The 26218-nt window shown below is 43.8% G+C and overlaps 1 protein-coding gene across 1 annotated transcript in view; it reads right to left on the bottom strand.

Annotated features, from left to right (window-relative positions):
- Nucleotides 1–26218, bottom strand: part of hao1 (hydroxyacid oxidase (glycolate oxidase) 1) — a 35352-nt gene that overhangs the window by 4755 nt on the left and 4379 nt on the right. Inside the window, exons 2-7 of the mRNA XM_048600901.1 lie at nt 24819–24970; nt 10389–10644; nt 7171–7343; nt 5086–5177; nt 3533–3691; nt 1565–1634 (exon numbers count right to left, since the gene is read on the bottom strand). Coding sequence (XP_048456858.1) covers nt 1565–1634; nt 3533–3691; nt 5086–5177; nt 7171–7343; nt 10389–10644; nt 24819–24970 — 902 coding nt within the window. The remainder of the gene's footprint in view (nt 1–1564; nt 1635–3532; nt 3692–5085; nt 5178–7170; nt 7344–10388; nt 10645–24818; nt 24971–26218) is intronic.

Here is a 26218-nt window from a genome sequence, read left to right as displayed (position 1 = left end):
ATTATCAAAACCAGAATTGCTCAATTTTTGTCAGGAAAGTAGATTAAGAGATTTGAAAACACAGTGGATGGATTGAATTAAGTTACAGATCAGCGAGGGTCAAATTGAACACACTCCAGGGGCTGAATGGCCTCCCCTTGTTTCTACATCCTAAGTCAAGACCGTAAGATATTGGAGCAGAATTAGGCCATTTGGCCCATTAATGCTGCTGCTGCACGGCTCATACACTCTTCAACCCCATTCTCCTGCCTTCTCCCCAAAACCCTTGATCCCCTTACTAATCAAAAACCTATCTGTCTCTGTCTTGGATACACCCAATGACTTGGCCTTCACAGCCCTCTGTGGCAATGAGTTGCACAGACTCACCAGCCTCTGGCTGAGGACATTCCTCCCCATCTCAGTTCTAAAGGGTTGCCCTTTCACTCTGAGGCTGTGCCTTCTGGTCCTGGTCTTTCCTACGGGTGGACACATCATCTCCACGCCCACTCAATCCAGGCCCGTCAGAGATGTGCAGGTTGAAAAGAGATGGCAGTGCATCCAGTTGTCAATGGTGACCAGACAATGTCTCACTGTGAATAATTCATTGGACAAGTGGGGAACACCAAAATACCTCAGGCAAGGCAAGGGGTGGGTGGGGGTCGTCAGTACTGATCAACGTACTCAATAGGCGACTATTTCCAGTGACAGACTCAATAAGACCTCTCACATCTTATCAACAAATACAGTGCTTTGTGTCACCATGACGACCTGAAGCAAGTCCAGCCCATTTAGCTCCACACCAAGGGATTTTCGAAGTTTCATTTAAAAAAAACACGCAAAGCGAAACAAAGCCAGGTGAGTCATTTCTGGCAGAGCCAAGTCAATATGGGAAAATAGGTGTCAACCATGAAATAGACTCAGACTTTTGACAACTCATTTAGTAATTCAGTGGCCAGGAGGCAAGTAAAATAATGATAACTGAAACTGAAGAGTGTCAGGCAGGTTTGAGTTTAAGAGTAGGCTGGGACCTTTTTTACTGGAGTGTAGGAAGTTGAGGGGTGACCTTATAAAGGTTTGTAAAATCATGAGGGGCATAGATAAGGTGAAAGCAAAGGATTTTTTTTTCTCCCTGGGGTGGGGGAGTTCAAGACTGGGGGTATATTTTAAAGGTGAGAGGAGAAAGATTTTAAAAAGACATGAGGGACAACATTTTTTACACAGAGTTGGTATGCGGAATGAACTTTCGGAGGAACTGGTGGATGCGGGCACAGTTACAACGTTTAAAAGACATTTGGATAAGTACATGATTAAGAAATGTTTGGAGGGATATATACCAAGTGCAGGCAGGTGGGACTAGTTTAGTGTGGGATTATGGTTGGCATGGACTGGTTGGACCGAAGGGGCTGTTTCCGCGCTGTATGACTCTATGACTCTGTAAAGGATCGGAGGAAGAAAACTGAAGAAAAAGATTGACAGATAGTTGGACTAATAATATTGGAGACAGTTTCATTTTTTTGGCAGGATATGATTCAAAGTGCTATGTCAATATTCTTAATGCCAAGACAATTATTCACATGCCACTGACCTGCAAGAGCCAATGCTAACTTGAATTCATCCTTCAGCATCTGTAGAACGTCACAAACACCTTCTTCCCCCTATTGTCTCAACAGAAAGAAACACTGACATGACTTTACCGTCAGACGTGATGGCCAGAAATAAAAAAAGGTCCCTGCTTTTCCAAAGGAATTCAACTGGTTAGAAATTCCAGCCCGGAAAGGCGAACAACTTGGGATAAAGTCCAGCTCCCTTTTGTCAGACGTGACTCAGTGCGCAACACTCTTGCCCAGGTGTCAGAGGTTTCCGGATTTGATTCCCATTCCAGGGATTGAGCACTAGAATCGCAACTGACACTGTACAGTCAGAGGCGCTGTGCTTTGTGTGCAATGTGAAACTGTGAGGGTGCACCATCCCTCTCATGGAGTTGTCGAAGGTCTGTTAGTGCTGCATTGAATTTACTCCTCAATCAACATTACAAAGCCAGATTTGTTGGTTATCATTAGCTATTTGTGACAGATTGCTGTTCACAAATTAACATCATTCCTACGTTACAACTTTCGCTACTCTTCACTGGAACATGAGTAGACCATTCAGCCCCTCTGAGCCTGTTCTGCTATTCAATGAGATCATGGCTGATCTGTGGCTGAACTCCATAAACCTGCTGGCATAACTCCATGGACACCAGTAAGCCATCACCAAGTCCCCCTTTATTTACATGTGCATAGTATTTGACACTGGTCGGCTTCCTCAGAGCCAGCTCTCAGAGTGAACAGAACCTCTGACTCTCCTGTTTATACCTGTCAGCCAGGGCTCCCTGATTGGACCAGGTTAACAAACCCAATCAGGGAACTCACGTTCTATGAGGTCCACCTGGCTGACCTCATTACAATCACTGCATCTGACTTTGGCCCATACCCCATAATACACTTGCTTAACAAAAACGTATCTAACTCAGATCTAAAATGAACATTAACATCTCCAGCTCCAGAAGTACTTAGTTGGTTTTAAACCATTCAGGTTGTGAAAGGAGCTATATAAATGCAAATCTTTATTTCTTTCCCTGGTACCAGGTTGAAATTCCAATTGCAGGACACAGCAACCTAGAGTTTGCACTGATCAGTAGCTGAAGGCAAAATTATTTCTACTACAGAACTTCCTTTTATGGTCCATTTGTACCAGACTAATCCTCCCTCTTTCAGCTACTGGGCAGTGAAATTTCAAGCAGATTTCAACACTCTTCATGAGAATGAGGAGTAATGGTTTCACCCTGAGAGTGTGTAATTCTCTGCCACAGAAAATGGTTGAAGCCAAAACACTGAAAAGGAGTTAGATTGAGTTCCTAGGGCTAAAGAGTTCACAGGGTATGGGGAGAAAGCAGGAATAGGTGACTGAGTTGGATAATCAGCCATGATCCTATTGAATGACAGTGCAGGCTACTCGTGCTCCTGTTCTTGATGTTTCAACACTCACAGAGGGGAGTAGAGGGGATGGGATGGGATGGGATGGCCTAGTGGTATTATTATGGGGCTGTTAATCCAGAGATGCAGCTAATGTTCTGCGGACCCAGGTTCAAAACCTGCATGGCAGATGGCTGATTTGAATTCAGTAGAAATCAGGAACTAAGAGTCTAATGTTGACCAGGAATGCATTGTTGATTGTCAAGGGAGGGAAAAAAACCCATCTTTTGGGAAGGAAACTGCCATCCTTCCCTGGTCTGGCCTAAATGTGACTCCAGACCCACAGCAATGTGGTTGACTCTTAGCTGACCTCTGGGCAATTAGGGATGGGCAATAAATGCTGACCTAGTCCATGAATGAAAAAAAAACCAGGGCAAGGCCTCCAGTTGGCATTGAAATTGGCATCCATATTAAATTAGGGCCCTATCTCCAGGATTGAGGGCAAAAGGAGTAGTGGCAGAACAGAGGGGGTGCAAACTCTCAGACAGCACAGCGGTCCAACCAAGCGCATCCTAGGTTTTAAGCACCTCCCACTTTACCTGGTATGCCAAGCCCCAGAGGATTGGTCTTCCCAAAAACACAGCCTTGGCGCCCAATGCAAGAGCCTTCAGCACATCAGTCCCCTTCCGCACTCCACCATCCAGGAAGACTTCAACCTTCCCTCCCACAGCATCTGTGATCTCAGCGAGGGCATCAATCTGAGGGAAGGTGGGAGAAAAGCTTCATTAAGTGTGCACCTTGACATTTCTGAGCCGTGAATTTTGGTACACCGCTGTCCTCTCCTGCCTGTGAGCTAGCAGGTTATAGATTGAGTTGCCACTCCAGAGACCTGACCAGATGGATCTAGACTGATGGCACTACTGAAGGAGTGCTGCACTGTCAGAAAAGCAGTCTCACAGATAAGACAATACACCAAAGCCCCATTTGTTCTCTCGGGTGTATGTAAATCATCCCGCAGCACTATTTCAAAAGATAGGTAGGTTGCGCCTGGATTCCTGGCCAACGTTCATCCTGGTCATCGTCACATTGCTTTCTGTGGGAGCTTGCTGTGCACAAATTAGCCGCAGCAATTCCTTCTCCTCTCAGCCTCGCTGCATTAAGGAAGGATACAATGTTGGGGTGTAGACAGGAGAGGAGAGGGAGCACAGGGGAACAGGGTCAAAGTGGCAAGTCAGTGTAAAGCAATAAAGAAAACCACTTTTGTACCTTGCTTTCCCAAACTGTGGGATTACCATTAAACACAAATCGAAATGGAACAGCCCTATAAATGCCATAGTGGATCAGAGGCTGGCAGTTCTGTAATGAGTAACCTATCTTCTGATTGCCAAAAGCTTATCTCCCATCTACACTGCGCATGTCAGGAATGTAATGGAATAGTCAAACGGCCATCCCCATTGGCCTTTGTGTCTCCGACATTCAAGAAACTTAACACAATCAAGGATCAAGCAGCTTGCTTATTTGTTATACCATCCAGCACCAGGACATGGTTGCAGCAATGTGTACCATCTACAAAATACACTGCAGTACCTGTCCAAGGCTGCTCTGTGCTGCTTTATAAACCCACAGTTTCTATCACCTTAAGGGACAAAAGCATCAGATACATGGGAATGCCACCATGTGCAAGTTCCCCGCTGAGACATTCACCATCCTAACCTGGAACTATATCAGGTCTCCTCAATGTCGTTGGATCAAAATCCTGGGACTCCCTTCCTGACAGCACTATGGATCTACTTACTCCAGATGTACTGGAACATGGTATGTTAGTTCACCTGCATTGTGGACTCATTGCCTGATTTAATGGGAGATGGGGTTTGAGTCTTACACATATCTTTTGGGCAGCCTCATGGTGTAACTTATAACTGGCACCCTGTAATGATGTATGGCAAGCGTCTGAGCAGCATTGCTAACCTCAAGCTTGGCATCTGGCAACACTTTGCACCTGCCACAGATGCTGTCGAGCTCATTGTTTTCATGACCAGAAGCTAAACAAGCTCTGACATCGAATGATAGCCTCAACAAAACCCAGAGCCCATTTATTACATGTCAAACAACCATAACATAACCATCGGTGGTACATTGGGAGTTAACTTACAGTGGCTGGCACACAATCCAATTGCCTTGCTCCATGATTTGATACAAGTATCCCGTTAATTCCATGCTTAATAGCTTCTCTGGCATCATCAGCTAAAGTTACAAAGACCTGGCAGTTAGTAACAGTAGCTAAAATAGTTTCTCGTGAAAATGAAATAACAGCATCTGTACAAACATTCAGGAGCGACTGAACAAACTGCGAGAGTGTAGGTTTCTCCAAACAAGTCAGGTCCTGGGACGGAGACGTGCATCTTAACACTTGCACGATGCCTAGCTTTTATTAGCTTTCTGCTGTACATTCTGAAAGAGGTGCCATAGGTGGCATGGTTTCATATCCAAGGTGTCAGTCAGGCTCCCTTTGTACTCTGATACTTCCATTTATCTTAATTAAGAAACCCTTCCACTGAAATGTTTTTGTATCGTTTTAAGTTATTAATATGATTACAGTAATAATGGTGTATTTAATTTAATTACTTCACCATGTCAAATGAACATGATTGATTGCCGAACTTGTAAAAGAATAATAAAATTCCGCACAGAGATGGATCGTTAGACTTTCTCTGCAAACACGTGCTTTTTGCATCAATACCGCGCTACGTTTTTGTTCCAAGGTATTTTGTTCTTCAAAGTGTAACATTTTTCTCTTACGGTCAGAGCCTTTGCCTTTTCATTTGTTGCAAGTGATGAGTAAGATTGAAAGGGCAGAATGTAGGATGGAAACTCGAGACACTTGGCTATCACGCTGGGCTGTAGTCACCAATGACTTCCACTCCCACCCCACCTTCCCTAACTCCACTTCCTCCCCCAGCCCACCCCACTTCCCCAGAGGCAGGATGGCAACCAAAAGGTTTACCCTCCCACAGTTGGCCAACTCAGCTGAGTTAACTGGCCGTTTACAGGAATTTCCCAGTCAGCCCGCGGGACTACGCTAACCACCAGGGACTAGGCCGGTTGCCTGGAAGAGGCCTCCCAATCATGATGCTGTGTTTCAGGCTGAGGCTTTGAGGCCATTCCCTCCCTCCCATTCTGCTCAGTCACCCTGCAGCAATATGTTATCCCTTAAGTCCTCATCTCTCCGCAAGTTTCAACCCAGCTGCCGAGGCCTTTGTGTTTTCTTTCAGGTTGAAAAGTCTTAAAAGTCATGCAGGGGATGTTTCAGGTACCCTCTCTTGTTCTCTCTCTCTCTTTACCTCTCTCACTTGTCTTTCTTTTTTTATCTGAACTTCAGGCTTCAACTCCTTCCAAGTTGGAAGGTGCTGCTCCTGGCCCTGAGAACTGGCCCTCCATTTTTGACAGGGTTAGGACAGGAATATGTCATTCAGTCCATCAATTCTGCTCTACCATTCAATACAAACACCTCAATGCCTTCAACTCGTCCCATCACCATAAGCCTTTACGCCACTGGTAATCTGTACCTTAAACGTACTCAAAGACCCTTTGTGCTAGAGAATTCCAAAGACTCACAACGCCCTGAAATTCTCCTCATCTCAGACCTAAGTGGCATTCTCCTCATTTTTTTATACTATGCCCCTTGATTCTAGACTCCCTAACCAGGGGAAACATCTTACCTACATCTATGTCCTGTCCATCAGGCTATGTATTTTGTAGGGTTCGATGAGATCACCTCTCAATCTTCGAAACTCAAAAGAATATAAGCCCAGTTGCCCAATCTGTCTTTATAGGACAGTGCCACATCCCAGAAACAAGTCTGATGAACCCAGCTTCTGACCACAAATTGGTCAATCTAGGGAAAGTCATGTGACTGTTTCCCATACCGTCAAGGGACTGACACCCCAACCCCTTCCATTTGATTCTGAACTCTTTTCCCCAACACACCCAAACACCAAAACTCTTTTGTCATTTGTCCAAACACAAAGACTGGAGTGCACAACTAGCAATACCAGAGCAGGCCATGAAGGGTGGATGGCATCACATTTGTGCTCACTGCCCACACACAGACAAACTTACCGAGCTGAGCAAAATATCACAAAAGGTGTTCCAACTCAACAAGGCAGGAAACAAAACAAAGATAGGACATGCTACACCACACCTGGAAGTGAATATTGCTGTTGAGCCAGTGACTTGCCTCTCAAGATGCCTTTGAGAACGATGGGCAGCTTAGTCAGCTCTCGCAACCAGCCAATATCCTCCCATTTTATAGAGGAGTCAATAGCATCAGCTGTGTACACAGCCAATCCACTGTCATCTCCATAGTCCTTTTTGGAAAATGCCAGATCGAGTGTCTCAAAGTTTGCCATCCTGAAAACAAAACAGCTCACATCAGGAAGCTTATTGGCCTCACGCATTGATAGATTACTTGAAAAAGAAAGAAAAAAGGCAGATTGGAATTCAGCCAATAACTTTCCCTCAACTTTTCCTACTTATAAAACTCCTACAGTGTGGGAGCAGGCCATTCAGCCCATCACGTCACACCAACCCACCATATCCCTGCAATACTGCATTTCCCATGGATGATCCACCTAACCTGCACATGTTTGGACCATGGGAGGAGACCAGACCATGCAAAGGGGACCCACACAGACACGGGGACAATGTGCAAAGTCCACACAGACAGTCACCCCAAGGGATCAAACCCAGGGTTGCTGGCACTGTGAGGCAGCGTTTCTAACCACTGAGCCACCATGCCACCACTCATGGATGCTCTCTTTTGTTACCCTCAATTACCAGCCATTTCCCCCTACTCCTTAACAGTCTTAGTTCCCCACACATATTTTGCCCTTTTAAACACCTTTATCATTATGAAGTTGTACCCCATACTCTTGTAAATTATGCCAGGAAATCCTGCAGATTCTGTATGGGATAGTGGTGCAGTGCTAATGCCAATGAGGCCCATAGTAATGCTTGGTGGGGGGTCATAGGTTCAAAACCTGCAATGGCAGATGCTGTTACTGCAATTCAATCCATAAATCTGGAATATATAAGGATAATCTCAGTAATGGTGACCATTTACCTGGTTAGACTCTACTTGGAGTACTGTCAGCAGATCTGAGCTCCACACCTTAGGAAGGATATATTGGCATTGGAGAGAGCACAACATCGGTTTACAAGAAAGATACTTGGACTGCAGGGGTTAAGTTACAAGGTGATTTTATGTAAATTAGGCCTGCTTTCTCTCGAATTTAGAATGTTATGAGGTGATCAGATCAAAGTCTTCAAGATATTAACAGGGAACAATGGGAGATAAAGTTAAACTATTTCTGCTGGTTGGGGATTCTAGAACTAGGCAGCGTTATCAAAAAATTAGGGCCAGGCCATTCAGGGGAGATGTTAAATGGCACTTCTACACACAAAGGGTAGGAGAGGTTTGAAACTCTCTTCCACAATTAGCAGAGGATGCTGGATCCATTGTTAATTTTAGATCTGAGGTAGATAATGTTTTGTGCAACAAAGGCATTAAGGAATGCGGGCCAAAGACGGGTATATGGAGTTAGGCCATTGTGGAGCCATGACATTTCTTCTGTTGTTAAAAACCCAGAACATTCTTTAAGGAAGGAAATCTGCCATCCTGATGTGGTCTGGCTTACATGTGATTCTAGACCCACGCAGTGTGATTGACATTTAACTTCCCCCAGAAATGGCTGACCATGCCACTCAGTATAAAGGTGTTTGGGGATAGGCAACAAATGTTGGCCCTACCAGCAACACCCGTATTTTATTAATCCAGATCTGGGTTCAAATCCCACTATCAAATCAGACTCCCTACAGTGTGGAAACAGGCCATTCAGCCCAACCGGTCCACATCGACCCTCCGAAGAGTACCCAGACCCATCCCCCTTCCCTATCCTGGTAACCCACCTAGCCTGCACATCTCTGAATACTATGGGCAATTTAGCATGGCCAATCCACCTATCCCGCACATCTTTGGACTGAGGGAGGAAACCAGAGCACACAGTGGAAACCCACACAGACATGGGGGGAATGTGCAAACTCCACACAGACAGTCGCCCGAGGGTAGGATTGAACCCAAGTCCCCGGTGCTGTGAGGCGGCAGTGCTAACCACTGAGCCATCCTATGGCAGATGGTGGAATTTAAATTCAATAAAAATCTGGGTTTAGGAGTCCAGGGATGACCATGAAACCATTGCCGATTGTCAGGAAAACCCTCCGAGTTTATTAACATCCTTTAGGGAAGGAAATCTGCCATCCTTACCCAGTCTGGCCTGCATGCGTCTCCAGACCCACAGCAATGTAGTTGACTCTCAACTTTTGTCCGGGTAATTAGGGACGGGCAATAAATACTTGCCTGGCCTGCAATGCCTACATCCCATGAATAAACTAATAAAAATTCAAATTCGACCAATGGTGGGATTCAAACCCGAATACCCAGAACATTACCTGTGTCTCTGGATTAACTGTCCAGCAATAATACCAGCAGTCCATCATCTCCCCCATGATGTAACAGCTGACCCCAATAGTACTTATACCTTGCTAACTACATTGTGAAATGTTTCCTCAGAAGCAGCACATTTTACGTCATACATTGATACCGCAAGAAGAAAGTTAAGCCAAAGTTTCATAGGGAAGGAAAGTAACAAGGAATTAAATTTAAATGGAAGTCCAAATACTGTCTCCATTTTAAATTATTGGCCACAACAAATTTCACAAAAAAAGCATTAGAAGGATTGGACGATGGTTAAAAATGTAGAATTCTTCTATACTAAATTAGGTATACTAAGATCGTATGGCACAATGTGTAGTGTCCCTGCCTCTGAGTCAGAAGATTGGAATTCAATAATGATCAAACAGGTCAAGTATGAACTTGCAAATGCTTCCAATGTAACATAATGGCAGATGGCAAGAGTGAGTATGGATGGAAAGGAATTGGACCCTGTCCTGTCACTGTCACTAGGATAGCTTTGTCAGTGCAGGCTTGATGGGCCGAAGGACATTTTCTGTACAGCATGATTCTACGTTCCAATCCATTGCTCTAGGCTACAACACGTACGTAAATGTGCACGCTGAGAAAGGGTCATTGGACTTGAAACAATAACTTTGTTTCTCTCTCCACTGATGCTTTTCCAGCAATTTCTAGTTCTGCTTCTGTAAAAGTATGTATGCTGCCACTGGAGAATATTGTTTGGCTGGAACACTGGCATGGGTCAGAATGGTGCCAACAATGTGGGGTTCAACCCTCTGCGAACTGGGTCGATTTAAAATCTGCGTCCTGTGGTGGGAATTGGGAGTCGGGTTTGCCTTTTACTGAGGAAGACTTGGTGACTGGAGGGAAAAAAAGAACTGATGGGCCACCATTTTCTTTTTTTGGCTCCAAAGGCATTGCGTTACCTCAGGTGAGGGGGCAGTTTGAACTTGTTCCGCACATCCGCCAAACGTTTCCCCAGGTAGGGAGTATCCACGGTTAGGAAGATACCGCGGTAGCCAGCCTTCTCTGCTCTCCTCACCAGGGATTGGGTCAGTTCCCGATCCTTGTAGATGTACAACTGCAGCCAAAGGACTGCGTTGGGCGCTGCCTCAGCCACTTCCTCAATGCTGGAGGTAGCCCAGGTGCTGAGCATCATCCCTGTGCCTAGACTTTCACAGGCTGCTCAGCCGAACACACACGTCAGAGGAAAAAAAGTCATCCATTAGCCTCAGATTGAAAACATATTTGTCGGTTTAATATCTGATCCACAATCAAGAGAATTCTAATTGAAAATAACAGACCCGAAACACATCATTACTCCCTCGCTAGGCTTTCTTTGGAACGTGTGGGATTTTTCAAGAGTCTACTTTCAAAAGAATATTTACTCATTTTGTAACTAGTTGACCTGGGGTGATGTGGATTAACATGTACTTAAATAAGTTAACTTTATCTCATTCATTCCACATGTTCAGGCTATCACTTAAATTTCAGCCAAGGAATTTGTCAACAATGGAACATCACACAGGCTACTTCAGTTTGAGATGATTGCTATTTTTCTAACATATTCTGAAGAGCTTTTACACGCGTTATGTTGGAATGGTTTCAGTCAGGTGAGTCAAATTGGGTGGTACGAACTTTAATTGGCAACTTCAGGGTAGTAAAATGTAGGGTATGCAGGGTAGATTGGTCTTAGTAGGATAACAGGTCAGCACAACATCGTGAACCAAAGGGCCTGTACTGTGCTGTACTGTTCTATGTTCTATGCTCTATGTTCTATGTTGAACTGGCCATTTCCAGGGCACAGAGAGGTGGAAGAGCGGAGAATGTAGACAGATCAAGCAATGTCACACAGTGTATCTACGGTGCGCTGTAGGCCAGCAGCAGCATCTGATGTTATGTTCAACCACAATCTAAAATCTAATTCTAAGTCTTTGCTCTAGGGCAATTAGGGAGATGCAATAAATGTCGGTGATGCCCACATCCCACGAAAGCGTTTTAAATAACTTATAATGTTAAAGAAAAGGACTTACACTTATATAATGCATTTGATTATGTCCTAAAAGATCTGACAAAATGCTGTGATCAACAGTGTATAGTATAGATGGGGTTAGTTAGATTGGACGGCTGGTTTGTAATGCAGAGTGACACCAACAATGTGGGTTCAGTTCCCGTACTGGTTGAGGTTACTGAGAAGGACTCTCTTTCTCAACCTCTCTCCTCACCTGAGCTGTGGTGATTCCCGGGTTCAATCACCACCAGTGTTTTTCTCTCTCTCTCTTATGAGAAAGCAGCCTTATGGTCTGGTAAGACTGTGGCAACTTTCCCTTTACACTTTACAACATACACATACATTTTTGGAGTTTGGATTTCAAAATAGTAGTAGGTGGTGTTAGTTATTTCTATGAAAGGTTTACTTTCTTTTAAAGGTACAGCACACGGTCAGAGAATCCTTCTGGAACAGTGATTAAATCCAGCATTTTATCAGACAGCAGGTAATCCTTGTGGTGTCAGTAGAAAGATATTTATACTGTTGTGCTTACTACAGGTAGGCTAAAAACATAAGCCATTTGTTTTGTTTTCGGTTCAGAAGAACATAGGTTTAAGTTTTGTTTTAAATTCAGTTTAGAAGACATCAGTGTTGAGTATCAAAGTAAGTTTAATTGCTCATCTGGGAGAATTGTTTCAGGCCAGTTCAGGGGATTACTACTTACCTTAGCAGAAAAAGTTTAGTTTTACAAACCCAGAATAATTTGGTTGGAAATGTAAAGTTTATTAGAAATAATAATGTTTATGCACTCAGATTTGTGGAAACATTCAGGACAGCAGATTTGGAAAGGTCTCATCAAATTATCTTGACAGTCCAAGACCAAGAAACAGTCAGGAGTCAGTTAAGTAGAAATCGAAAGAGTTAAGATCAGAGTGTAATTTTGCTGGGTTAGAGTTTCTGTTAAGGATAGTGTCAGAAAACAGTTTGTACTTTTTTTTTGCTGCATGTTTTAGATCCTGTTAACTATCCTGTGCGTTTGGCTTGATTTTTTTTAATTCGCTCTTTGGCGTAATAAACTTCTGCTAGGGTAGTGGAGTTCAAAACTAGAGGGCACATTTTTAAGGTGAGAGAAGAAAGATTTAAAAGAGACCTGAGGGGCAACTTTTACATACACAGGGTGGTTTGTATGTGGAATGAACTGCCTGAGGGAGCGGTAGATGCAGGTACAGTTACAAAAGACGTTTGAACAGGTACATGAATAGGAAATGTTTAGAGGGATATGGGCCAAATGCAGGCAAATGGGACTGGTTTAGTTTGGGAAACTTGGTCGGCATGGATGAGTTGGATTGAAGGGTCTGTTTCCGTGCTGTATGGCTCTATGGCTCTATAATATCTGCATACTTGTGTGAATTTGTTTCAGGGACTAAACAAAAATAAACATGATTCACCAAGTCCGGTTTTAATCTGGGGTTTGACTTGTCCAGCAGCACCAACAACTGGGATCATAGTATGAGTGAAGTCTTTTACTGTTGAATAGGAGTCTCAGCAGCCAAACTGAACAAGCAGAAAATTCCCATATATAGCAACATGGCAATAACTACATTGTCTGTTGTTTTGTGTTGTTGTTGGTAAAAGAATAATTATTGACCGGGACATCATTCTTACTCCTCTTCGCCCCACTGGATCACCAGCCAAGAATCTTTATACAGATATCAGAATTCTATTGGACTGAGTCAGCTGGAGTAGCAATTCTTTATGGAAAGCTTTATGCAATGTTAAAGTGTTGAGGGTGTGACCCAGTGCTTGAAATATTTTCTCTCTCTCTCTCTCTCTCTGGGTTCTGTCTCCACCCATCTGCCCACTTCTTTCCCCCAACCCCTCTGTCATCAGTACAAATACCACCTTTAACTATCAACTTCGGTCCTGATGCAGGGTCAACGAACTCAAAGCATTGAATCTGTTTTCTCTCCACAGATGCTACCAGACCTGCTAAGTTTCTCTAGCTATTTCTGTTTTTATTTGTCTTGGAAGTTTATAATTATTTAGATTGCAATTGCCCGACTTTCTGAGCCATTAGCAGTGATTAATAAGAAAATAATCATTATACACTGAGGGAAAAGGGTCTGAGGTGAAGATAATTTATTTCCCTGCAATATCCTGGAGGATATATCACAGTAATAGCTTTGACTGTCTTTGCATTTCTGAATGCTACATCCATTCTCATAGATGGTCACTACATCTTTTTTAATTCATTCAAATGATGTTGGCATCATGGGCCAGGCCAGCTATTGTCTCCCTTCCTTGAGAAGGTGGTGGTGTGTTGCTGTCTTGAACTGCTGCAGTCCCTTTAGTGTAGGTACACCGATAGGGAGGGAGTTCAAGGATTTTGACTTCATGATAGTGATAGAATGGTGATCTTTTCCAAAAATGGTGCGTGGCTTGGAGAGAGGATTGCGGGTGGTGGCACTCTGATGTATCTGCTTTGTCTTGTCCCCACTAGGTGTTAGGAGTTGCAGTTTTGGAAGGTGTTGTCAAATCAGTGCAACTACATTGATGCAAGACATGTCGTAGATGGTATACACTGTTGCCACTGTGCATTGCTGGAGGATTAAGTGAATGTTTAGGGTGGTGGATGGGGACACAATCAAGCAGGCTATTTCGTCTTTGATGGCATCAGTCTTCATGAGTGTTGTTGGAGATGCCTTTATCAAGGCAACTGGAGAATATTTCTCCAAATTCCTGACCTGTGCCTTGAAGATGGTGAACAGACTTTGGGGAGGCATGAGACATGATTGGCATCACATCCACAAGCATCCACTCCTTCCACCACCGACGCTCAGTAGCAGCAGTGTGTACTATCTACAAGATGCACTGCAGAAATTCACCAAAGATCCTCAGACAGCACCTTCCAAACCCACAACCACTTCCATCTAGAAGGACAAGGGCATCAGATATATGGGAACACCACCACCTCCAAGTTCCCCTCCAAGCCACTCACCATCCTGACTTGGAAATACATCGTCGTTCCTTCACAGTTGCTGGGTCAAAATCCTGGAATTGCCTCCCTAAGGGCATTGTGGGTCATCCTACAGCACGCGGACTGCTGCGGTTCAAGATGGCAGCTCACCACCACCTTCTCAAGGGCAACTAGAGATGGGCATGAAATGCTGGCCCGCCAGCGACACACACATCCCATGTTTGAATATCTTCAAAGATTTGAAAATGTGAAATCTTGCTTTGCAATTCATTGCATTGAACATTGGGAAGTTCATAATTAGTTTGAAAAGGTATCTGCCATGATGTGGATCATAAGACCTAATAGTTGCTTTATATCAAATATATAAGATTCTTAGAGGACTTGACATGGTAGATGCAAAAACGTCGCTTCCTCTTGTTGGACAGTCTAGGGCCAGAAGGTATAATCTCAGTGGAAGAGGTCACCCATTTAAAGACAGGAATGGCGAGGAAAGTTTTCTCTCAGAGAGTAGTGGATTTATGGAATTCTTTACTGCAGAGGGCTGGAGAGGCTGAATGGTTAAGTGCATTCAAGGCTGAGGGAGACAGATTTTCAAACAGTAAGGGAATCAAGGGTCATAGAGAAAAGGTAACAAAGTGGATTGGGGGGTTAGTAGGTCACCCACTGAATGATGGATTAGACTCGATGGCCTGAGTGACCAACTTCTGCTCCTTCTACTTATGGTTATGGCAATGGAAGAAGCAAATTCAACAGTAATTTTCAAAATAGGAATTGGATGAACAGCGGAAGGGGGCAGTAAGTTAATAACTTCATCAGGAAAGAGCAGGAAAGTGAGATTAACTCAAAGGGCCAGCATAGGCACGATGGGGCAAATAGACTGCTTCTGTGTGATAGGTTCAATGATTGGGAAGATGTCATCATTCATGGTGCAAGACAGCCACCTCCTGGCTCAATGAACGTCTCACAGTCAGGGCCAATTTTACGTTTACAAGTTGTACTTAGGAAGGCTGTGATTAAAAGACCTTTTTAAAGGACGGTTCACATTGTAGTAATTGGAGCTAAGTTTCACAGTGTTTCATTAAAATATTAATTTGCGTGACCCTGTGTGAGTGTGTGTGAAGTGGGCCAGCAGAGTCAGCATCATATGGCTGCAAGGCTGAAATTACAACTGATAACACAGCGTGGAGCTGGAGGAACACGGCAGGCCAGGCAGCATCAGAGGAGCAGGAAAGTTGACGGCTCGAGTCAGGACCCTTCTTCAGAAATGGGGGAAGGGGAAGGGAGTTCAGAAATAAATAGAGAGGAGGGGTGGGGCTGGAGAAGATAGGTGGGATGGTGATAGGTGAGTGCAGGTAGGGAGTGGTCGGGTTTGGTCAGTGAGGTGGGAGGGACGGATAGGTGGGAGAGAAGATGGACAGGTTGTGTCAGGTCAAGGAGGCGGGGATGAGAGGGACGTTTGGTCATGGAATGAGGCCGAGGGTGGGGAGATTTTGAAACTGGTAAAATCCATGCTTAGGCCATTGGGCTGTAGGTTCCTGAGGCGAAATAAGAGGTGCTGTTCCTCCAGTTTGTGGGTGGCATCATTGTGACACTGGAGGAGGCCCAGGATGGACATGTCACCCAGGGACTGGGAGGGGGAGTTAAAATGGTTCGCAACTGGAATGGTTTTATCAGTTTCAAAATCTCTCCACCCCCGGCCTCATCCCATGTCCAACCCTCCCTCTCATCCCTGCCTCCTCGACCTGTCACAACCTGTCCATCTTCTCTCCCACCTATGCGCCTGACCCCCTCACTGACCAATCCCCATCACTGCCTACCTGCACTCACCTATCGCCATCCCACCTACCTTCCCCAGCCCCACTCCTTCTCTCTCTCTTTACTTCTGAGCAGTTGCTGTACCAGGCTGTAATGCAGCCAGATAGAATGCTTACTATGGTGCATCTGTAAAAGTTGGTGAGGGTCGTTATGGACATGCCAAATTTCCTTAGCCCCCAACGAAGAAGAGGCGTTATGTGCCTTCTTGACCGTCTTATCTATATGGGAGGTCCAAGAGAGTTTGTTGGTTATCGTAGACGGTGTAAGAAGATTTTAATCTTTTTTATACTCATTCAGAGGGTGTGGGCAATGCTTGCTAAGCCAGTTTTTATTGCCCATTCCTAATTGCCCTTGAGAAGGTAGTGGGAATCTGTATGATCTGTTGTATTTGATATAGCAAGGAAGTTATCTTTCAGAGTGCCCAAGTGTCCCCATAATCTACTCAACAGGCACATTTTGAAACAATAAGAAAATGTTTTGCTAAGGGGTGTTATTAGTATAAATTATTGGTTTCGCAGAGGATTAGTGAACGTTCCACATTGAGACATAGTTAGGAAATCTTCCTGTTGAATCAATATTGCAAGGTTCTGACTCTATAAAAGTCCTGGATAATGCTGTATTTAATGAGCAAAAAGACATAATTAATGGGCCGATTTATGATTACATTTCAGGTGGTGCTTACTGATTGAAAAATAATTAGCTTTTTTATGTGCCAGGCTTGGGTTATGCAATGCAGATCAACTGCAGACATGACATTTGAGTTAAATATGTTTGTACTAAATGATGGTACAATAATATACCATCCAGCCAATTCTCTTGTGGGATCTGAACATTGGACCATAAAGAGACAGGATAAGGAGGAGATTGTTTAGTTTATTAAGCCTGCTTCACTGCTCAATAATTTGACCCCGCGCCAAACATGTGACCTCGGCCACTCACTCACACTCATAACAGCTGCTGGGCTCCTTGCTTTGGCAACTGAGCAGACTTTCAGCCCCAGATGACAACCTGGTAAAAGAGATGGCAGCTCTCACACCAGAACTGGCATGGGTCGGCGGGTTCAATTGTGATGCCCCCTGAAATAACTCCACAGAGGCTGGCATCCCGTCACCAGGCCACCCTTAATTTACACATGCACAGTACTTGACGCTGGTCCGGCTTCCTGCTCTCAGAACCTCTGTCAGCCAGGGCTCCCTGATTAGACCGGATTAACTGCCCCAATCAGGGAACTCACATTCTATGCGATCCCAATGGCTGACCTTGTTACAATCACTACAGCCCCCTTTGTCTAAACATCAGGGCAAACTAATTTATACCTCTCCGCAAAAAAAAACTACCTGTCCTAATGTGTTCAAAAATTTCACCTGTGACCTCATCACCACATAAGATAGTCATTAAGAAATCACAGGGTTCTTGTGATGTAGTGATAGTGTCCCTACCTCTGAGCGAGGAGACCTGGGTTCAAGTCCCACCTGCTCATTAGACAATGACATTTCCGAGCAGGTTGATGAGAAAATACATATTTTAAACAATTTACAAACCCCAGAAGAAGCCTCTTTATTAGGGAGAGTGTGGAAGCTGTTGCAAAATGGAATGGTTCAGGTAAATTCTGTAGATCCATTTAAAGGAAAGTTAGATGAATAGTCGAGGGACAAAGGAATAGATTGACATGTTGATAAGATGAGATGAAGTAAATAGAGCTGGAAGGCAGAAAGCACCTAACTCTATTGAGTGTAGCAGCCCCTCAGTACAGGGATAACACTTGTACATAGTAAGATCCTGAATGTGGGGTCTGTTAATATGGGGAAGCTATTGCACTGAAGCTACGACATGCCTCTGGCTGACCAGGAAGCTCTGCCACTTTACCTGCTGCAGCCATATTGGAAAGACTTAATCATTGACCCGCTCAGTCACATTACACTGCACTTTCCATCACCATTTATAACCTAGAGTAGGGTTTGAACTTGGAGGTCATTCTGATAACTCCATTATACAAGTCCCTGACTGAAGTGTACAAGATACTACCCATTCTTCTACCAAGAAGACCTCCTGGAAGGTAAAGTTCTGATGCGTGGTTTGGTCTGTAGGGGGTGCCCAGAAGAAATGTGCTGCATAATCCTGGCAGGCTGTGCCCTGTACAACTGGAGCTGGAAAAGAGAGGATGTGATAGATACCGAGGAGCTGGGACAGCAGCAGTAATCTTCTTCTGTGGAGGAGGAGGAGGACACTGCACAGGAGGAACATTACCTTCAGCATGATAGAGCAGAGCAACATTGGATTACAATGCTGTGGCTTCAAGAGGTGTGTTTTATCCTGGCTTCTTTTAAAGAGAGAGACTGGGAGTCAGGCGCCAAGCAGTCAATGAGAGGATAAACAACTTGTCATGCCTTGGGTTTTTGTTTAAAAGTTGGAACAATAGAAGCAGCCTGAATGGGTACAGTCAAGCTCTCATAAATCCAGAATTTTTAGGCTTAGCTATCAGTAGTTATTGCTGGGGTCTCAGCAGGGTTGGAAGGTAGAGAGTCTCTCCTGGCTGCTATACTCTCTCTCTCTCTTTCTCTGTCTCTCTCTTATCTTTATCTCTATCTCTCCCTCTCTCCCTCTCTCCGGAGAGCTGCTGCATGTATTGCTTTCTTGCCAACAGGATTATATGTGAGACAATCTGTTTTTTTTTAATTTTCCCTTTTGTCACAGGTGTGTTTATGGGATGTTACTATATTGGAACAGTTACTGTTCAGCAGTAAAATAATCTATTATTCTGTTAAATCATTCCAAGTTCTTCTTTCTTTTGTTGTATTTTAATTATAGTGTTTGAATAAATTGTGTTTTGCTTAATATTTGACCAATCAAACTGTATCTGGAACACAGCAGCTGACATTTACCTTTAAAATTAGAAAAAGTTAGGGTCTAGGCTACCTTCTTAATATTAAGGGTGTCTAGTCTGGTCCATAACTATTGGATGCAATAAACCAGACAGACTTCATTGACACCCAGTTCCAATGGAATTGAGTTGGTAGAAAGGGTTGTTGTTACTCTAAAGGCAATGAGTTCCTGATAATGCGTCCGTCCCCAAAAAAGCAAGGGCGGGTTTTTTATTTGTTTGTTCATTCTTTGTTTTAATAAAGGTGAACATTGGCAACTGTCTAAAGGCTACACAATGTCTGATGCTCCCACCTTCAAGCCTGGCAACATGTTATGTTCACTGGGGGTTGGGGAATGAGATAGGGTTCTAACACCTCATGCTGTGAAGGGAATGCAGTTTATGTTGCTGGATTACTGGTGCTAGAACCAAAAAAGAGAGTTGATCAGACAGGTGATTGTTTAATATTGGCAGATGTGATATTCAATATGCAATGACGCGTCCCTTCTTTCCTTCTTCCCCCCTCTCTACACCCGGGTGCATTTCCCAGCTCTGCAGCTGGGGGGAAGCAGTCTGCTCTGCAGTGACACCTGCAGGACTGGAAGAGTTGGGCAGATTACCCAGTGGCCTTTGGCACTAGAAGGGCCAAACCTGCTGAGAGTGTCCTGTCCAGAGGGAGGCTGTTCCTCTTCAGCTGCAATTTCCACAGGTTTGAGGGTCACACGCAAAGTGGAGGATGAGGAACTAGACTCTTTCATGTGGTTTTCTCCTCCAGTGGAGTGCCCTTGTTCCCTTGTGAAGAAGGGGCACATGGAGTAAGGTCAAGGTCCATTGCCATTGGTGCTAAGGAGGCAATGGCCTAGTGGTATTATTGCTAGACTATTAATCCGGAGACCTGGGTAATGTTCTGGGAACCCCGGTTCAAATCCCGCCATGGCAGGTGGTGACATTTGAATTTAATAAAAAAAAAGTCTGGAATTAAGAGCCTAACGATTACCATGAATCCATTGTTGATTGTCAGGAAAAGTCCACCTGGTTCACTAATGTCCTTCAGGGAAGAAATCTACCATCCTTACCTGGTCTGGCCTACATGTCACTCCTGACCCAGAGCAATTTGGTTGACCCTCTGGTCAATGAGGGACAGCTGATAAATGTTGACCAAGCCAGAAATGGCCTCATCCCGTGAATAAATATATAGTGAGTGCCAGCAGCTTGGAGTGTTTTAACCTTGACTAGCTGTGGAGATGTGGCAGTGATCTGCTCACCAGAAAATGCTAATGCTTCAGAATATCCCGAGCTGGTAATGGATGCAGGGGCAACTTTGCCATTTCTTTCTCTGAGATTTCTGTGGCTTCTTCCTCAGAAGTGATGGAGGAGCTGGTGGATGGAAGAGCCAAGGTTGAGGGGTATGGTGTGAATCTGGTGCCTTTGTAAGAAGAGAGAGGGCATTCATCGAACAACTGGGGATAGGAGGTTGAGCGGGTTAAGAATACATTCCCGGTGGTGGCAATGGAAGAGCAGCACAATGAAGTTTACTTGGCTGCTTTGACGTGGAGGTTGGCATCCTCACACAAACAGAGACAAGCTAAAGCATTGTCTCCTTGTAGGGAGTAGCAGAGATCAATGTTGGCCACCCACCCTGACCCTTCAGCCTCATGTTCTCCAGCAGTGAGACCCAAGGAAAGATTGAGGGAGATGAAAGTGGCGGTGCAGGAGCAGAAATAGAGAGAGTCAATACGAAGCACAGAGAACAGGAAGTAGCTTGAGGGGAGGGAGTTGGTTTGAGCATTGAGTGAAGATGTTGCATACAATAGTGAAGGCAGCAGACCGTTGCATGAGGTGCATGTAGCAGCAGAATGAGTGAGTGGTAGCTGAGAGAAACGGTGGCACTTAACCACCGCAGAGCACAGAAGGCCACTGACTTTCTTGCAGCATTGCTGACCATAAACATAACCAGGCTGGCAATGTCTGGGCACCTTGGCTTCTTTTGTCAGGCCTGAGGAAGGAGGATGGTCCTCCTTTCCACCACCCAATCCACCAGGATCTCCAAGGCCATATCAGTGACCTTCCCCTTTTGTCAGCCACCTCCTGGGGATTCCCAGCAGAGCAGCATTCCATAAAGAGCGGTTCCTGGCTTGCAGCATTTGGAGTCGCTTTCTCTTACAAACGTGTAAAAGTGAAGAGGATCTTGCAATGCTATTCTAGATATGTTGAGACAACCACAGACAAATGTTTGCTCATTCCACTCTAAGTACCTTTTATAAAGGTCTGATAAATCTTACTATCTGTGGAACAACCCCTCTGACACTGGAAACTTTCCTCAGCAGTTATGGGGTCTCATTATTTTGCCTTTTAATTGTTGCTGAAGATTTAACTTTTGTTTTACTTTTTGATCTGTGTGTTTAGTCTCACTTACTCCAAATTTTTTTCATTCTCCCCCTGCACTTTTTCTGGCTTTGTTTTCTGGCTTAACATCAGTTTCAGCTCTCATTTAATACAGTGCTTACAAATAAATGAAACTTCATAAAGAACATAAAAACATTCACAAATTATAATGAGAAGCTCATCATGTAAACTTGCTGACTACTCTGTTACAGATCCACATCGAACAGAGTTCCTGTTCTGACCGAACTACTGTGCACCAATCTTTGCTGGATTTTGCTACCTGAAAATCACAACTGAAAGCTGAGAAACTCAATGTCCAACCGCACGTGCAGACTTTTTGCAAACTCTTCTTGTATGTCGGGATCACCAGCAATACCAGTATTTACTGCCCTCCTCTAACTGCCCTTTAGATGGTGATGGTGAGCTACTGCAGTCCATGTGGTGTAGGTTCATCGATGGTGTTGTATGGAAGGGAGCTCCAGGATTTTGACCCATCAACAATGAACATGCCATACAATTCTGACTTTGTAGCAGACAAATGGTTGTCTGACTCATCCATTCCAGTCTAGGTATCTTTTCTTGTAGATCTGAGAAGTTTTATTGACTATGGAACAACCTCTCTGGCACTGTTAAACTTGCAAGGGTGCAGAAAGGATTTCCAAAGATGTTGCCAGGGTTGGAGGATTTGAGCTATAGGGAGACACTGAATAGGCTGGAGCTATTTTCCCTGGAGAGTCAGGGGGGCTGAAGGGTGACCTTATAGAGGTATATAAAATCTTGAGGTGCATGGATAGGGTAAATAGACAAGGTCTTTCCCCAGGGGTGGGAGAGTCCAACACTTGAGGGCATAGATTTAAGGTGAGAGCGGAAACCTTTTAAAGGACCTGAGGGGCAACATTTTCATGCAGAGGGTGGTGTGCGTATGGAATGAGCTGCCAGAGGACATGGTGGAGGCTGGTACAATTACGACACTTAAAAGGCATCTGGATGGGTATCTGAATAACAAGGGTTTAGAGGGATATGGGCCAAATGCTGGCAAATGAGACTAGATTAATTTAGGATATCTGGTCAGCATGGATGAATGGATGAAGAATCTGTTTCCGCACTGTACAACTCTATGACTCTATGATGCTGAAAGCTAATTTAAGCCGTTGTGGATTCTCATTCCTTTAGCCAACTTTAGTTGATTGTGTGAGAGAGGCAATACTGGTTAGTACTGTCTCCAGATTCCTATTCCCATTGAAGTAAATGGAATTCACATTCAGAATGAGGTGCATGGATCAAACAACAGCATCCATTTGGTCTCAAGTCAAAATTGCCACCAAAGCATTCTGTATTTACTTATAACTCCAAGTGCTCTAATCAATAGGAAAATATCAAAATCAAAGGATTGTAGGCTGTTGTCCAACACTTGAGTACAGTGTCAGCAGAAATTCTTTGAACAAACAGCCCTGAGCACACAGAATGTATGCTTAACCATTGGTACTACATAAACACGACTCCAAACAGGTCAGTGGTCACATGAAAAGGAAAATGACCTCTCCAAGACTTGTAGAAAGAAAGATGGTGGGGGGGGGCGGTGGGGAGAAGTGGTGTTGGTGTTTGGCTATATGGAAACACACAAAAATATGACTGGGCTATTTTGTGATTGGCAGCGAATGTTTCAGACTGGAGAGATATTTGCCCAGAAACTTTCCATGAGCTTTCATACTGGAATTTGCCATCAAGCAAGCATACAAAAACCACAACTTTCTCTATCGAGTACCTGGGAGCTGTCTGAAGAGGAACAATTTTAGCCGTTCAGTCCACAGTCCCTACAGTGAAGTCAGTGCCAAATCAGATACAGAAAATAAAACAAAGAGAATGAAATAATGATTGGAACGAGACACACATTTGACAATTCAGTTTCCAGAGACAGAGAGATTATTTGGCAGTATTTAAAATTTGATGTAGTTAAAAGGGATTAGTATACACTGGTATGGATAAACTCTTTCTACTAAGACTATCAATTAGATGAGGAACATTATGGCATTCTATGTAATTAAATGATGAGTGAGATGCAGTTTTTGGGAAGCTTAAGATGAATTTTGGACCTTAGACAGCAACTTTCAACACTTTACTGCACACGTACCATCACTGGTGTCCAAGTTACACTTTGATGATGGGAAGTGCTGATAGTCTCACATTTATTTCAACCACAAAATCCAGATCAATGAATGTAATTACACAGCCAAATGGAGAGTGTGGAAAATGTAGAGCTGCAAAGGCAATGATTAATAGTACAAAAAAAACTCTTCAACGCTACATTAATAACAGGAGATAGAAAGCAAACATGAAAAGTATAAAAGATGCATAAAGGACTTGCAACTGCATGTGTGTAGAGGCAATAAATACTTTGAGTTATTCATCTTCATGTAAATATCCGAGTGGGAAGACTGATAGCACACAGATCTAAAGGTATTTAAAAGTGGCAACTGAGTGCAGCTTTGTTTAATGTGGCTGTAAATTTGCATAAGACATATGGATTTTCAATGGATATGTCTCATCTGTGTAATCTGATTTTAAATGACAATGATTGATTTTTTTTAAGAAACCTATAGTAGTTTCATTGGTACGCATTGATCCGTCTTTTCATAAATTAAAAAAGAACACACCTAATGATTAAAAGCAAAGACGTGTTTGGGTCTAAAAATAAACTTCTTTTTAAGAGCCTCTCCAAGTCTTATTTCATAAAAACAAATGGGAGGCGAGAGACACTTCTTCTCTCAGAGGGTCATGAATCTTCAGAATTCTCAACGCAAGGGAATAGTTACGGATGCAGGAACATTGAACGTACAAAAGGCTGAGATGGATTTTTTGAACTACAGACGAGTTAAGGGTTACAAAGAGCAAGCAGTTAAGTGGAGTCAAGGACGAAGATTGGATAATCTTACTGAATGGCAGAGCGAAATCCACTTACTGTATGGGCACTCTACTCTTACCTCTTACACTGTCATTTTATTAAATGCTTATTACAGAAACTCACCCTGTGCAGGATAATCTGTCACTAGTTTTGAGGATAGGCCTGGTAACCAGTGTGTGATTTTTGTTTTGAAAACAAGTACAAACAATGGTGCGGAAACTCCATCTGTGCTGGATGCCATTGTGTCAGAAGTTCTATGAGATCTTTGGCTGTTATGGGCGAGCTGCGCTAGAAACAATTTCGGGTCAACCAAGGCAGACCTTGAGGTTCAGCACGCTCCAATTGGATCGTTGATAACGTGTGAAGGAAACAATTATGTAATGAGCGTTACAATGCAAGTCACTTTGAAGACAACAACGATGATTACCTCTCACTGTCGCCACTTCACCTTCTGGGTGTGCCATCCTTTGCATGGCAGTGGCAGAGACACAAATGGGCATGTTGATTCTCTGACCCAAGAAAGTCACCGATAAATCTACTTTCGACACATCCCTGAGCACACGAGGGTGTAGACTCCATCTAAGAAAGCAGATAAAAGGGTTAGAAATGATGTTAGGCTCGGGCCCATGGGGTACTCTGGCTACACAAGAGGGTGATTGGCATTAGCTTCACTCTACTGGTTTCCCATTTTGGGAGGTTGCCAATACTTTTCCTCAGAAGGACTGAAAGGAAACTGGAATCAAGCAGTGACCAAAACAGGTTAACATGAATGCAAATCCATCAGGTCTGGTGCAGACATAATAAATACACTGTTTAAAAAGTGCAAATGACCCATAAATACCAGTTTGTTGCAGAACGTTGTTGGCTCACTGATGTCCTTTAAGGAAGGAAAGCTACCCTCCTGACCTGGTCTGGCCTACATGTGTAGCAGCCTCCTGGCTGCTAAAACACAGATAGATTGCTAACTTGGCCAAACTGCAAGGGATGCTGGGTACATTGTGTACATACTGGCCAAGTAAAACGATGAAATCGTAAAACTCACGCACCAGACACACTGCAAACACAGCAGCCAGGTGCTAATGACATTAACATAAAAGGCAACTGTTATCCTTGACACACATCTTCCCAACAACTCATCCACTAAACAAAGGAGAGCCCAAGACAGAAAGGCACTTGGTCCTGCTACACAAAGAAACTAAAAATACCATGCCATCTAAATGACTGACTCTTGTTTCAAACTATTAAGTGTATCTCCCTGATTGGCCAGAACTATAGAAAGTTCCAGAAAACCATCCAAAAGGTATAAAAAAAACAGAGTTCACCTGCAGATCTCTCTCTTGGAATTGTCTGAGGGGACCAGCTGCCCAACGAAAGAGAGAGATCTTCGCTGACCCAGAGACAGAGCCAGTGAGAGAGAGTGACCGCGTAAATCTACAAGAGACTCAGGAAGTATTCTAACCTTAAGGGGCCAAATAGGATGAAAGATTAGTTTAGTACGACGCCATCTTAGGCACAAAAGTACCTAGGTACAGATTCTTAAGTACAAATTCTCAGCGGAAAACAATTAGAACACTAAAGAAATAAAAAGTTCAGAATAGCTGCGCAGTGGAGTGGAATATCTGTGTACTTCCAGCAGCTGCTCGGAATTCTGCTGGACCTGGTTTTCTATGGCAACCACTAAGCTGTCCATGGAGTGGGGCAGACACACACACGTTTTGGATAAAAACCCAAAGAACTGCGGATGTTGTAAATTATGAACAAAAACAGAAGTTTCTGGAAAAGCTCAGCAGGTCTGGCGGCGTCTGTGAAGAAAAAAAGTCAAGAATT

This window comes from Rhincodon typus, chromosome 9 (assembly GCF_021869965.1).
Source record: "Rhincodon typus isolate 14 chromosome 9, sRhiTyp1.1, whole genome shotgun sequence".
Taxonomy (NCBI): Eukaryota; Metazoa; Chordata; class Chondrichthyes; order Orectolobiformes; family Rhincodontidae; genus Rhincodon; species Rhincodon typus.
The sequence above is the reverse complement of the archived record's forward strand: the minus strand, read 5'-3'. Positions and strand labels throughout refer to the sequence as shown.